At 39.9% G+C, this 12,116-nt stretch overlaps 1 protein-coding gene across 1 annotated transcript in view; it reads right to left on the bottom strand.

Annotated features, from left to right (window-relative positions):
* Nucleotides 1–12,116, bottom strand: part of LOC126267231 (atrial natriuretic peptide receptor 1-like) — a 427,041-nt gene that overhangs the window by 199,435 nt on the left and 215,490 nt on the right. The window contains exon 5 of the mRNA XM_049972213.1: nt 3,804–3,963. Coding sequence (XP_049828170.1) covers nt 3,804–3,963 — 160 coding nt within the window. The remainder of the gene's footprint in view (nt 1–3,803; nt 3,964–12,116) is intronic.

Raw genomic sequence — 12,116 nt, 5'->3', positions numbered from 1 at the left:
CCTCGTATCCATATTTTTTCTCTTATAAGTTTTCCAGATATTCAAGACATGTTTTTCTGTTGTGTAGGCTTATACCACAGGAAACAAAGAGAGGATGTTGTTTGGTGGCCAGTATCCTCTTTCGATAACACAGACTGCACACATATATTAACAGGGTTCTTCATTAATCAGAACAGAAAGTTATGTAAGTCAAGGTGTCGTGGTACAAGCTCTACCACAATAATCCACATTAGCCTCACTTCCGGTGAAGTATATGTCCCACTACGTACACTACTCGGCTTGCTGGGTGCTGAGTGACTCTGAGCTAGAGGCTGAGCTAACTGCAACTGCAACTCCCACTGGGCTGTGACTAATGACTCAAACTGACTCACTAGATGACTGACTGGGCCCTCCGGTCCATGGCGGCAATCTAAATGCTGACCGCTGAGAGGGCATTGCTAGCACATTTCTTGCAAATCTGTAAGGCCTCTCTCCTAATAAGCTCGCTTGCTCCAGTGCCTACAATCGATCTTCTCACAGGCTCTTTTTCAATAAGAGTAGTGGTGACAGCTTACACCAACACACATGTATGCTTAATACTAACCCTCAACATGTAGTAGGATGGAAGTGTTTGAGTTAGTGGGAATAAATATTTATTTTTGCATCATTTCACTCATCCTCCTGAAAAATTACTTTCTTTATTTTCATCTTTGTTTACACTGTTTCTTCTCCCTGAGTAAATTTCCTTTTTGCAATTTATTTTTGGATAACAACTATCCACTAAAAATTTACTTCAATTTACTTCAAAGGCTATGTTTAACACATTGTTATTGTTCAAAGAGTAATTTATGGTGTCTGATTCCTATGGTGCAGTATGTTTTGCTGAGTAACTTTAAAGAACTATATGTTAAAATTTTTATAGCATCATGCGCTATAAAAACTTTGACCACAATTATAATGTGTTTCCCTTTACCTAACACAAAATGATTTAGAAATTATTTTCATTTAAATGAGCTTTAAGACAAAAGAATACAATTCTAGAAAAATGGCTGATTTATTCAAGAGAAAGAGCCTCATAAATTCAATAAGTCAGTAACATGCTGATCCACCTCTGGCCATTATGCAAGCAATTATTCACCTTGGCATTAATTGACAAAACTGTTGTATGTCCTCCTGAAGGATATCATGCCAAATTCTATCCAACTGGTGTGTTAGATTCTCAGAGTCACAAGATGATTGAAGTGCCATACCCTTAATGCTCCAAATATTATCAATTGGGAAGAGATCCAGTGAGGTTCCTGACGAAGGTAGGTTTTGGGAAACATGAAGAGAAGTTGTAGAAACTCTCGATGTGTGCAGGCAGGCATTATCTTAAGCCCATATGACAATCAAAGCGGTCCTGCTATGAAAATAAATAGCACCCCAGACCATCACCCATATATGTTGGCCCGTTTGGTAGACAAATGTCAGGTTGGTATCCCACTGGGGCATCTCCAAACACATCTTCACTGGACATCGGGGCTCAGTTTGAAGTGGGAATCATCACTGAAGACAATTTTACTCCATTCAGATTCCAGGCCAGAGATGTTTCTGGAAGCATCCCAAATAATCGTGGGATACCAATTGTCACCAGCCATACAGTCTGACACACTGGAGTGATGGTCAAGGATGCCATTTCCTTTCATAGCAGGACTCCTTTGCTTGTCATCTGCAGCACCATTATAGCACAGTGTTACGTCTATGATATTCTACACCCCATTTTGTTGCCCTTCATGGAAAGTTACACTGGGATTACGTTTCAGCAAGATAACGCCCGCCCACACATGGTGTGAGTTTCCACAACTTGCCTTTCTGCTTGAAAAACCCTACGTTGGCCAGCAAGATCACCAGATCTCTCTCTGGTTGAGAGCATTTGGAGTATTATGAGCAGGGCCCTCCAACTACCTTGAGATGTTGCACCAGTGGGAAAGAATTTGAAATGATATCCCTCAGGAGGAAATCCAACAAAACTGTCAATGCCCAGCTGAATATCTGCTTAAATAAGGGCCAGAGATGGACCAATCTTTATTGACTTGTTCAATTTGCAAAGCTGTTTCTCTTGCATACAACATTGAATTTTTTAGAAATTGTAATCATTTCTTTGTCTGTAGATGTATATCACATCTACCAATTTCCATCACATTCAGATAATTCCCTTGTGGTGCATGTATTTTTTTGTCTTAGAGTTTATTTTGTTGTTTATATAAAAACAGAATAATGAACACTGCTTAAGTTCTGCTCCAAAAATTAGGACCAGATAAAATGATTGAAAAAGAGCATGTAATTACTGAGAGATATAAGGACTGAAGACACCAATGCCTTCCTTCAGCAGTTTTCTTTCTTTCAGAACCATTATTTATTTTTCAAGGATAATAAATTATAGACCTAGTGGCAGTTATATAGGGACAAGTCACAGTCTCTTTGTATGGGATCAGTTTGTGCTTGAAGAAGCAAAGGCCAGTCTTCAGTGTGTTTTTTTTCCTTCTCTCCCAAATGCAGAAACACTGAGAATTGTTCTCTCCAACCACCCATGGTAGCACTGAAGAGGAATAGGCACACTCATCATCTGCAACCAATGTCATAACTATACCTATTGCACATGACTGCTTTATGTACAAACAAAGCTTCACTGGTAGAGCAGCCAGCTGTTCTGGGAAGAACTGACGTTGCCAATTCTGTTTGAGTCAAATAAAAAAGACAGAAATACAACCCTTCTACACACCAACAGTTTCATGATTGATATAAACACTGTCTGGCATGGATGTGTGTGAATAATGGAAAACACAGCTGTTGCTATTGAAACCACTAAGACTGGGTGTTGCCAAGTTTCATATGGCCACTTACACACCATCCTTTAACACCCTTGAGCCAACTAATATCGTGGTTTTGCTGCTGCTATGTGCAACTTCATTAGCAGCTATTTCAATGCAGAAAATTATGCATGAAATACTAGCGTCACTTGTACCACAGTTTGGTGGGTAATGTGAGAATTACGAATAGCAAATTCAATCATCATTGGGGCACATGACATGACAACCTTCTCAGGCTGTTGATAAGTCAGTGTCATCAATGTTACAATCATTAGGACATTGCCTAATACAACCAGTGATTCCACCATTAAGAATATGCTGTTGTCAACCATGTTCTAGTCGTGTTTCATCCAATGGATGGTGCGCCACCCCGCTGGGGCATAAACTTTATGAACTTAGCTCAGCCCTCAGAGACAGCATCTCATCTACACTCTTCCCCCCCCCCCCCCCCCTTACTCATCACCCCAGGAACTCCGGAATGTGTAGCCATTTGGATTGGCCTGACACACCTGCAACATTTCCACTGATGCCAAAACTCTGCAGAAGATACTCCACTTTATCAATGGATTGTGTCATTTTGTTGTGAATGCCCTAGTGCCATGCTACAGTATTTGGACTGGGGACTTCAGTGTACTGTATATCCCTAACTGCAGATGTATACCTGCAAAGAAACAACAAAAAATGGGAACAAAAATAATTAGATAACTTCATTTTTCCACAGTCAAAAATTGAAGCTGTATGACACTACCCTCCTACACTTTGTGGCTATTTCATTTTAAAGCACTTTTCTTCAACTGCTAAAGATATTATACTAGAAATTTTAAAACAAAAGTTGTAGTACTTTATTTCTTGACAAAATATGGATGCATGAAACAAATAAAAAATTGTTCTTTAATAAAATAAAATTTTCAGGACACTTATTGGCACTCATGCTCCTAAAATAATGATATGGTTTGCAGAAGATAGAAAACTTACTAGTGAAATAATTATGATCCTTTATTACTTCTGCAGGAGTAGTTAGGGAGCGTAATCCAAAGTCTGTTATCTTTAACACGAATCGTCCATCAATGAGGCAGTTTCCTGAACGAAGTTTACCATGTACCCCAAGCTCACAACTATGTAAATATGCCATACCCTGAAATGAAATTATGTTTATTATATTACATATATAATTTGAATTATAGTTCAAATAAAAAATTTAAAATGAAAAAATCATTATGGAATTAACGTTAATCCAGAAATGCTCTGTTCCAACCAAGAGATTAACGTAACTACATCCCCTCAGTTTCTCTCAAACATGGTGTCATTATGATAAAACTAGTACCTTTACATAAGTTGCATGAAACTGAAAGAAAATTTTGAATTTTAAATGGAGATGTTGTATCAAGGAATGAACGACAAAAGTATAAAAATAAAGAAACACCATAACCTTAATATGCTGAATAATATTAACCCCTGAAAATCCTATGAAGATTATTTGACTCTGTGATAACATATGTGATGTGTATTATACCCCAGTTCATCGAGTAAATTCCTTGAGAATTTCTATTGTAAATTCCTTAAAGAGATTTGAAGGTTTAACCGGTGTTGAGCTGATGTGTATTCAAGATACAATGTGCAAGGACACAATCCTCTGGTGCTGTTACGTAACTCACCTGTACCTGTGGTCTCTGACTGCTACTAATGTTTCCTGTGTTAATTAGTGCTAAGAATTAGGAACTTTTGGTTTTCACCAGTCTTTGGCTTAATGGAACTCTTATTACTAAATGCATGCTTGCTCGGCAGTATACTGCTTGGGCTTTATTCAACTGAACCAGAAATTATTTCATATTTTTATTGTGGCTTAGTTGAACATACCTCTGAGAAGCATTGTGTTTGGTTCATGGAAAACAATTTTGATTTGTTTGTACAGAAGTTAATTGTGTTCAGTAAACATTGTTTGCCTAAGCACTTTTTCTCCGTATGTCCTTAGTATAATCTGTCACAATAGACTAACACATCTAACTCACCAACAATAAAAGTTATTCTTCAATTTATTCTTAATATATTTGTCACAATGGGCTCATATGTTTTAAAATCATTAAACAGATAAGATATATCTCTGTAATTTGCTTAATTCTTCTGGTTGCCTTTTTTATGCTGTAGAATGTTGATAGCCTACTGAAGTCATTTTCAGGTAGCCATTACTATCCAATTCTAAGTTGAGTAGAAAGTTTGAAAGACAAGATGTATATCAAGAATGTTTGTTTGTTTTGTTTTAGGGTACAACAACAGCTAAGGTCATATGAGCCCATATCAGAACCTTAGAACACTAATACAAAAAAGGAGTTAGAAATGACTACATGTTAAGACCAGTCAGTGGCAGGAAACAGAGCTAAGAGCAAGGACTTCCTCTTGGAGAAAGGTCAATAAAAATGCTGCAGAGAGAGAGAGTGAAGGTGCCAAACTAAACATTAAATGTTGTTCACTGTAGTGCTACAACAGATAAAAAGTAAAATGGAGGCGACAGCACATGTGTCATTCATTAAAGTGGTTGATAACTCAGACGACAAACATATATTAGAAGTTATGTGATTAAAAAAAAGGGGCATTCAGTGAAGAAATAGTTGTTAAAATTGATAACACTGAGCACAAAGTGGTGGGGATCACCACTTAACATATGGGGATGGCTAAAATGACAGTGCCCCATATGAAACCTAGCTGAAATGATCTCACCATTGAGAGAGGACTGAGGCAAAGATGGCCAAGCTGATGGTAGAGGTTTAATTCCCCAGAGGTTGTTCCCCTGAAGCGAAGACCAATGGTGATGCCAAAGTGACACCATCTGCAGACAGACACCAACAAGGAGATCATCAGAAAGGAGAACTGCAGCTGTCGGTTGTTGATTTCCTCATAGGTGTCAGTGAGCGGAAGTCAATGCTGGTTTTTATCGTCTGCGTACCCACAATGTGTGAGAACTGTATACTCCCCACACCAGATCTTCGTACTTGTATCATTCTAGGCATATCTCTTCTTAGCCTAATACGTTGAGATCTTCTCTCTGGTTTTTCTCATTGTGGCTTTTTAACTACTTCTCCCTTATTTACATTTACAAATTTTCTCCATTGGATATTTAGGAAAAATCCAATTCCATGAAATGGTTCTTTTGTCTTGTTACACTCGGTTGCTATGGCAACATTTGATTGCTTATTCTCTCGGTTTTGTCTCAAAATTCCGTTTTGCTTCAGTCCTTTCACACCAGTCGCCATCTTCTAATGTTTTTTGATGACAAGAATGTGTGAAGTTAGATTTCCATCTTCCCACTTCTCTTATACAAGTTGACTTACTTGGTGTATACAGCCAATCTTCTTCTCTGGATAGCCGCCTACTGGAGTCTCTATAAATTACTTTTCTGAAGAATGATGCTAGTTACAAGAACCTTAAGGACTCTCTCACCACTTGCAAAATAACTTGGTACTCGAAGAATACTTTTCAGTGACTTCTCGTAAGTAACTCGTATTGTCTCACATTAGAAACAGATTTAAGTCCATTTAGAAAAGAGTTGGTTTAGCAACCATGTCTCTACTACAAACATATCATAAAATATGTCTTGCCTCCAGCAAGTCCAAGATAAGAGTTTTTTCATAATTTAGAAACTCAATTGTTCTTTTGTCACCAACAATAGTCACAATTACAAACCAGCACAGAATGACACAGAAGTTCCTTGGTGGTGCCATGTACTTTCATTACGACTTCAATGGACCAACCGACAAGTACTTGTCAGTGCCATTCTACTGCCATGTCTACTGTCTTCTCATGATAAACTTTGGACCTGCACACACAGACAAGTGACACACAGTAGATGGGCTCTTTTTCCCACTCACATCTAAAATATTGTGTGTTTGAGACAGTGGAAGGCCGAATGTTTCTAGAATTTGTGCAGAAATTCTTGAAACACTACAGTGGGTGGCCAGGTAAGACACACGGGAGGACCAAGAAAGTTTCCTATCAAGCATGATCCCCAGGAATTTCATAGATTCATTGAACAGAAGAGCAACAGCCTTAGGGTGTAAAGACAGTGGAAGAAACTTATTGTGCCACCAGAAATCCACACAAACAGCTTTGTCAGTGGAAAAGCAAAATCCATTTCCGAGGACCCATGAGTAAAGATGATCGAGACATTGCTAAAGACGCCACTCAAGGAAAAAACTGCAATAGAGGGCAAAATCGTCAACAAAAATGGGGCCAGAGATGCCATAATAGGGTTAATGGCTATAGCAAAAATGGCATCTCTCAGGATGGAGCCCTGAGATACCCTGTTCAACTGGATAAAGATGTCCAACAAGGCAGAACCCACATGTACCTTAAAAACTCTGTCTTTTAAAAATTCCCAAAAGGAACGGGCCAGGCAGCCTCAAAAGCTCCACTTGTAGAGAGTACAGAGGATACCAGTTGTCCAGCAGGTGTCATAAGCTTTCTCCAAATCAAAAACACAGCCACAGTCTGGTATTTCCAGAGAAAACTACTCATGACATGAGTTGGCAGGGTAAGGAGATGGTCAACTGCAGAACGGTGCACTCAGAATCCACATTCTGCAGTGGTTAGTAAATTGTGAGGCTCGAGCCACCATAGCAGCCAGGCAAGATTTGTATGTTCCAACACCTTGCAAACACAGTTACTGAGAGAAATGGGGCAGTAGCTAGAAGGAAGGTGTTTGTCCTTACAGGGTATAGGTATGGGTATAACAGTGGCTTCATTTCAGCACCTGGGAAACATGCCATCTGTCGAGATGCAATTTTACATACAAAAGATAAAATGCTTCCACATAAGAGAAAGGTGCTGCAACTTCTGAATGTGAACGTAGTCCAGCCTTGAGGTGGAAGATCAGGTAAATTGAAAGTAAAGGCAGCATTGTAGCACTCATGATTTGAGGAGGAGAAGGATGTCACCCAGGGTCTGATAGAGGAAGGCAGTGTGATAGCGAGTAGAACTTGAAATCTCTGCAAAATAGTGGCCTAAGGTGTTGCAGATAACAATGTGGTCCACAATGACATCTACTATGGTGAGGCCGGACATTAGGGAATGAACCTTGGACTCAGAGAGCTGCCAGAGGGTCGCCCACATGACGGAGGAGGGAGTGGAACTCTTAAAAGAACTAGTATATGAAATCCAGCTACTTTTTTGCTGTCCCAAAGAATGCAACTGCATTGCGCATGCAACTGCTTATAATTAATACAGTTTTCCATTGTAATATGATGATTATAAACATGGAGGTCACATCACCACACGTGAATTGCATTACGGCACACATCCGTCTACCAAGGGACTGATAAATGTTGCGGTAAAGGTGAAGTGTGAGGAATGGAAAGTTCCGCAGTGGTAAGGAGAACGTTTGGAAGATATTCTACCCGGTCACCACAACTGGGGAAATGCTGTTCTTCGAAGGTCACCAGGGATGAGTAAAGCCGTTCATGTAGGTGCCATAGGAGGCAATAAATGGTCAGCACATGGTAAATGGTTGCTCCAGTATGTGTAGAGAAAATGGACAATTCGAGATGACAGGCAAGGTGGGCAGTGCAGAAGGAGAAGTCCAAATGGGAATAGGTGTGTGTGGAGTTTGAAAGGAATGTGGGTGCTACCATGTTAAGGCAGATGAGTTTAAGTGGATTGAGAAAGTCAGCCAACAGGACAACTGTTGGACAGGTTCTGGAAGAACCCCAAAGGAAACGGTGCATATTAAAGTCAGGAGCAGCAGAAAGGGGTGGCAGAGTTCAGAGTTGCCCAATAAGCTGGAGGAAGTCTGCCCTGGTGACATCAAGTGATGGAAGGATGTACACATCGCAAAGGGAAAAGGTGAAGAGAGGAATGAAAAGCGGCCTGCAACAGCTTGAAGATGGGTAACCAGGGAGATTGTTTGACTATGAACATCATTCTGAATTAGCAGCATGACTCCCCCATAAAACGGAATGCTGTCATTGGGGCGAAGTCAAAGCAGACGAGAAAGAAAAGTGTGCACTTAGTAATTTAGTTTCCTGGAGGCAGGAAATAAGTGGACATTGTGATTCTATGAGGAGCTGTAATTCCTCCTTGTTGCATCTAATATTATGAGTGTTCCATTGAATGAAAGTCATGGTAGGGAAAGGGGAGGAGGGATGAGATGAAGGAGTGTCACCTTGGCTGCTGCAGACCATTTGTCATTGTTTGATTTCTTGGAGACTTTCTGGTTGGCAGAGGGAATCTCAGATGTTCATTGGCTGGAGGGATGTAAAAAGTCTCGGCAGGAGTATTCCTTCTGGCCTGCCAGTTGTGTAGCAGGCGATTTGGCCACTGGTGTAAAAAATGTGGTGTCTTTTTGCACAATTTTACAACTGAGGCGCTGAATTTGAGGTCACACGTCTGTATGGCTGTGTCCTTCATTGAGTGAGGTGAAGTAAGAACAGTACTGTAAGTGCCAGATGGTAAAATGCAGGCTATTCAACTACCCAACAACATGCAAGCGGCAGGGTAAGGCATCTTTTTTTCGCCCACATCTCCTGGATGGCCTACTTATTATGATTCATGGGCATTCTCAGGATGAAGCTGCATGGTTTCCATTGCAGTTGATAAGTGGGGAGGAGGAGGAGGAGGCAGGCAATCACTCTTGTGAGCATACCCACCACTATAACACATTTGGCTGTGTTTCAACAAGACATTCTAGTGTGGTTGTAATGTTGACATTGTTAGTAGTGCATTGGATTTAGAATGTACAGTCAGACTGTGATGACTTCAAAGCCTGCTCTGACATTTGGTGGAAGTGTTACACTATCAAACAAGAGAAAAAGAGCACACATAGGAACTAAGGTTGCATCAACCTTTTTCATTACCTTATGTACTGCAGTTGACACACTGAGTGAGTCTGGATTTCTTCCTCGCTCAGACCATTGAAGAGCCTAGTGTAAATAACACCACACAAAGAATTCAGTGTTTGGTGGGCCTAAACATGAACAGGATAGCCGTGGAGGAGTGAAGCTGTAAGTAGTTATTGGGCATGAGAATCACAGTTTGTCTCCAGAAACAAAGTGCTATTACATAAACAAGAGCATGATTTCACAGATCCAGTGATGGCATCAACATCTTTCTGAATTTTGAATGGATTACCCAAAGCAAAGGACTGACCTTCTTCAGCATGAGATACTACAATGAACTGAGGTGGAGCTGGGAAAGCCTTTGGGCTCTTTAGCCTCACTCCATTTACGTTTATTAGACAAACACTGAGATGGTGATTCGCCCACTGTGAGAAAATCTCCTCAGAGGAGGGATCACTCCTCTTAGGTGATTGTTCACAGCTTAGATGACACCTCCCGAACTCCTGACAGAGGGACAAATTGGCAAATTACAAAAGTAACAGCTCAGGCAATCACCCCTCCCTGAGCCTGGCCTGTACTAAGGGGTACATGTGAACCCTACCTGTCAATCTGCATCTGGGAACTACATGTTACGCAGTCACCTGTTATGCACACCAAAGAATGGGCCAGCCTTCAGGAGTGCACAGGCAGGGAGAAGAAGCAAAGAGGAACCTTAAACATTGAACAGAGGAAGGATAGGAAATGTAGAATGAAGACAGAAAAAAACAGTGTAGGGACTGTTCTGATGTCAGGCTACTGAAAATTCAGAACGCATTCCCAAAATTATCCTGAACATGTTCCCCAAGGGTTACTAGATGGATGTTTCTAGTATGCAAGGACTGCTTTGAGGAGAGCAAGCGTGCTACACGGCATGCGATTCGCATAAGCATGTGCCGCGCCTATGTGAGATTCCCAACAGTCATTGGGATGCCTCCATCACCACATGGCTTGCAGCTTGGGGCATTGTTTGGTTTTTCACGCATTACACGAAAACTATGTAACTTACGGTGAAGAGTGACGTGGCAATGGATTGTGGGGTCAGCAATTTGCACCTTTTGAAAGATCAATCTTTATTTCAAGTCACGAGACGCAAACATTATACTAACCTCAAAATCGGTTAATATCACGAATACTGAAAGATTAATAAAAATAGTAAATACCGACTCACAGTGATGAGTGAGCACTCATTAAAAATGTTTCATCATAGTGGATCGAGTGCCGTAGTCATATTTTAAGGTTCCATAAAGACCAATGAACAAAGGTCGAGGGAAAATTGTTTATAAAATTCAATAGAAAATTCATGACGTAAAGAACGGCACTATATAATATTTTGGGTGGCATCACACGTATTTTAAACTAGTTAAGTTATACTACACACTTAACTTGCAATAGTTTTCATTGTTTGCAAATTATTATTAACATTTATCGCCCATAATTAATTAATTATTATATATATATGAAGATTTTGAGCAGTGCAATCTGTAGATCACTATTGATTACTTCTAAAAATGGTGCTACATGCAGTTCTATGTTAAAACTTTGCAGCACAGATGCCAACAAACAAATTTGCGCTAAGTGGCGAAATTTTGCAAAAACTAAAACTTGATTTACGGGCATTAGAATAACCCAAGAAATTAATGTAACATAGTAGGTAAGGTGTACTTTTTAGCGGAGTTCCGATGGTGTAGTTATATCTGTTGAGGGATGCATGTATCACAATTTGTAACCTTAACTGTTGAGACTGGTACTTGCATAACAAGGGGGTTGATGTCTGAGCCTATATAAGTGAGCAGCCACCTTGGCCAGGGGTCAGTCGTTTTCGAGGGTGGGTGGCGAGCAAGCCCTTACTTGAGGGTGGCCCATGTGGTCATTTGAGAATTCTTTTTCGCATTGATTTATTTCGACAAAGAGTATTCTTTAATAGTTGAAGTGTGCAAGCATATATTTGGTGATCTGGAAGTGCTACAATTATTTGTGTGAGTACAATTTACAAGGTATTCATCATCGTGAGTGAACATGTGGCGATCCGTGATTTTGTGCCAAAACTGTTAGAACAAAGATAACAGTGGATCTGTTTGAATTGACTAAATAACTTTTGATTATAGCAGCCTAAATTACTGCTATTTGGGGCTCAGAGTCAAATTATTATTAAAGTAAAACTGTAAACCATCTCACCAGCGCTAATTTCATTGTGCAAAAGAAAAGGACAACGCCAATAAATAGTGATTTAACTGTGTTGTGAAAAAACTGATTTTGCTATAATAATCGCCTAATTTTGTTCCCTAGCATTAACTTTACTTATGCCTTAGTGAATAATTAATTCAAAAAACTATAACAAATGCATGGGTGTGGAAGTGTACTAATGCACCAATGTTGGAAATCATCCCCTGAGACTTATGTGAGAGCCAAAATTTGCAATAACATT

This window comes from Schistocerca gregaria, chromosome 4 (assembly GCF_023897955.1).
Source record: "Schistocerca gregaria isolate iqSchGreg1 chromosome 4, iqSchGreg1.2, whole genome shotgun sequence".
NCBI classification, from domain to species: Eukaryota; Metazoa; Arthropoda; class Insecta; order Orthoptera; family Acrididae; genus Schistocerca; species Schistocerca gregaria.
Note: the sequence above shows the minus strand (reverse complement) of the source record. Positions and strands in the feature narration are given on the sequence as shown.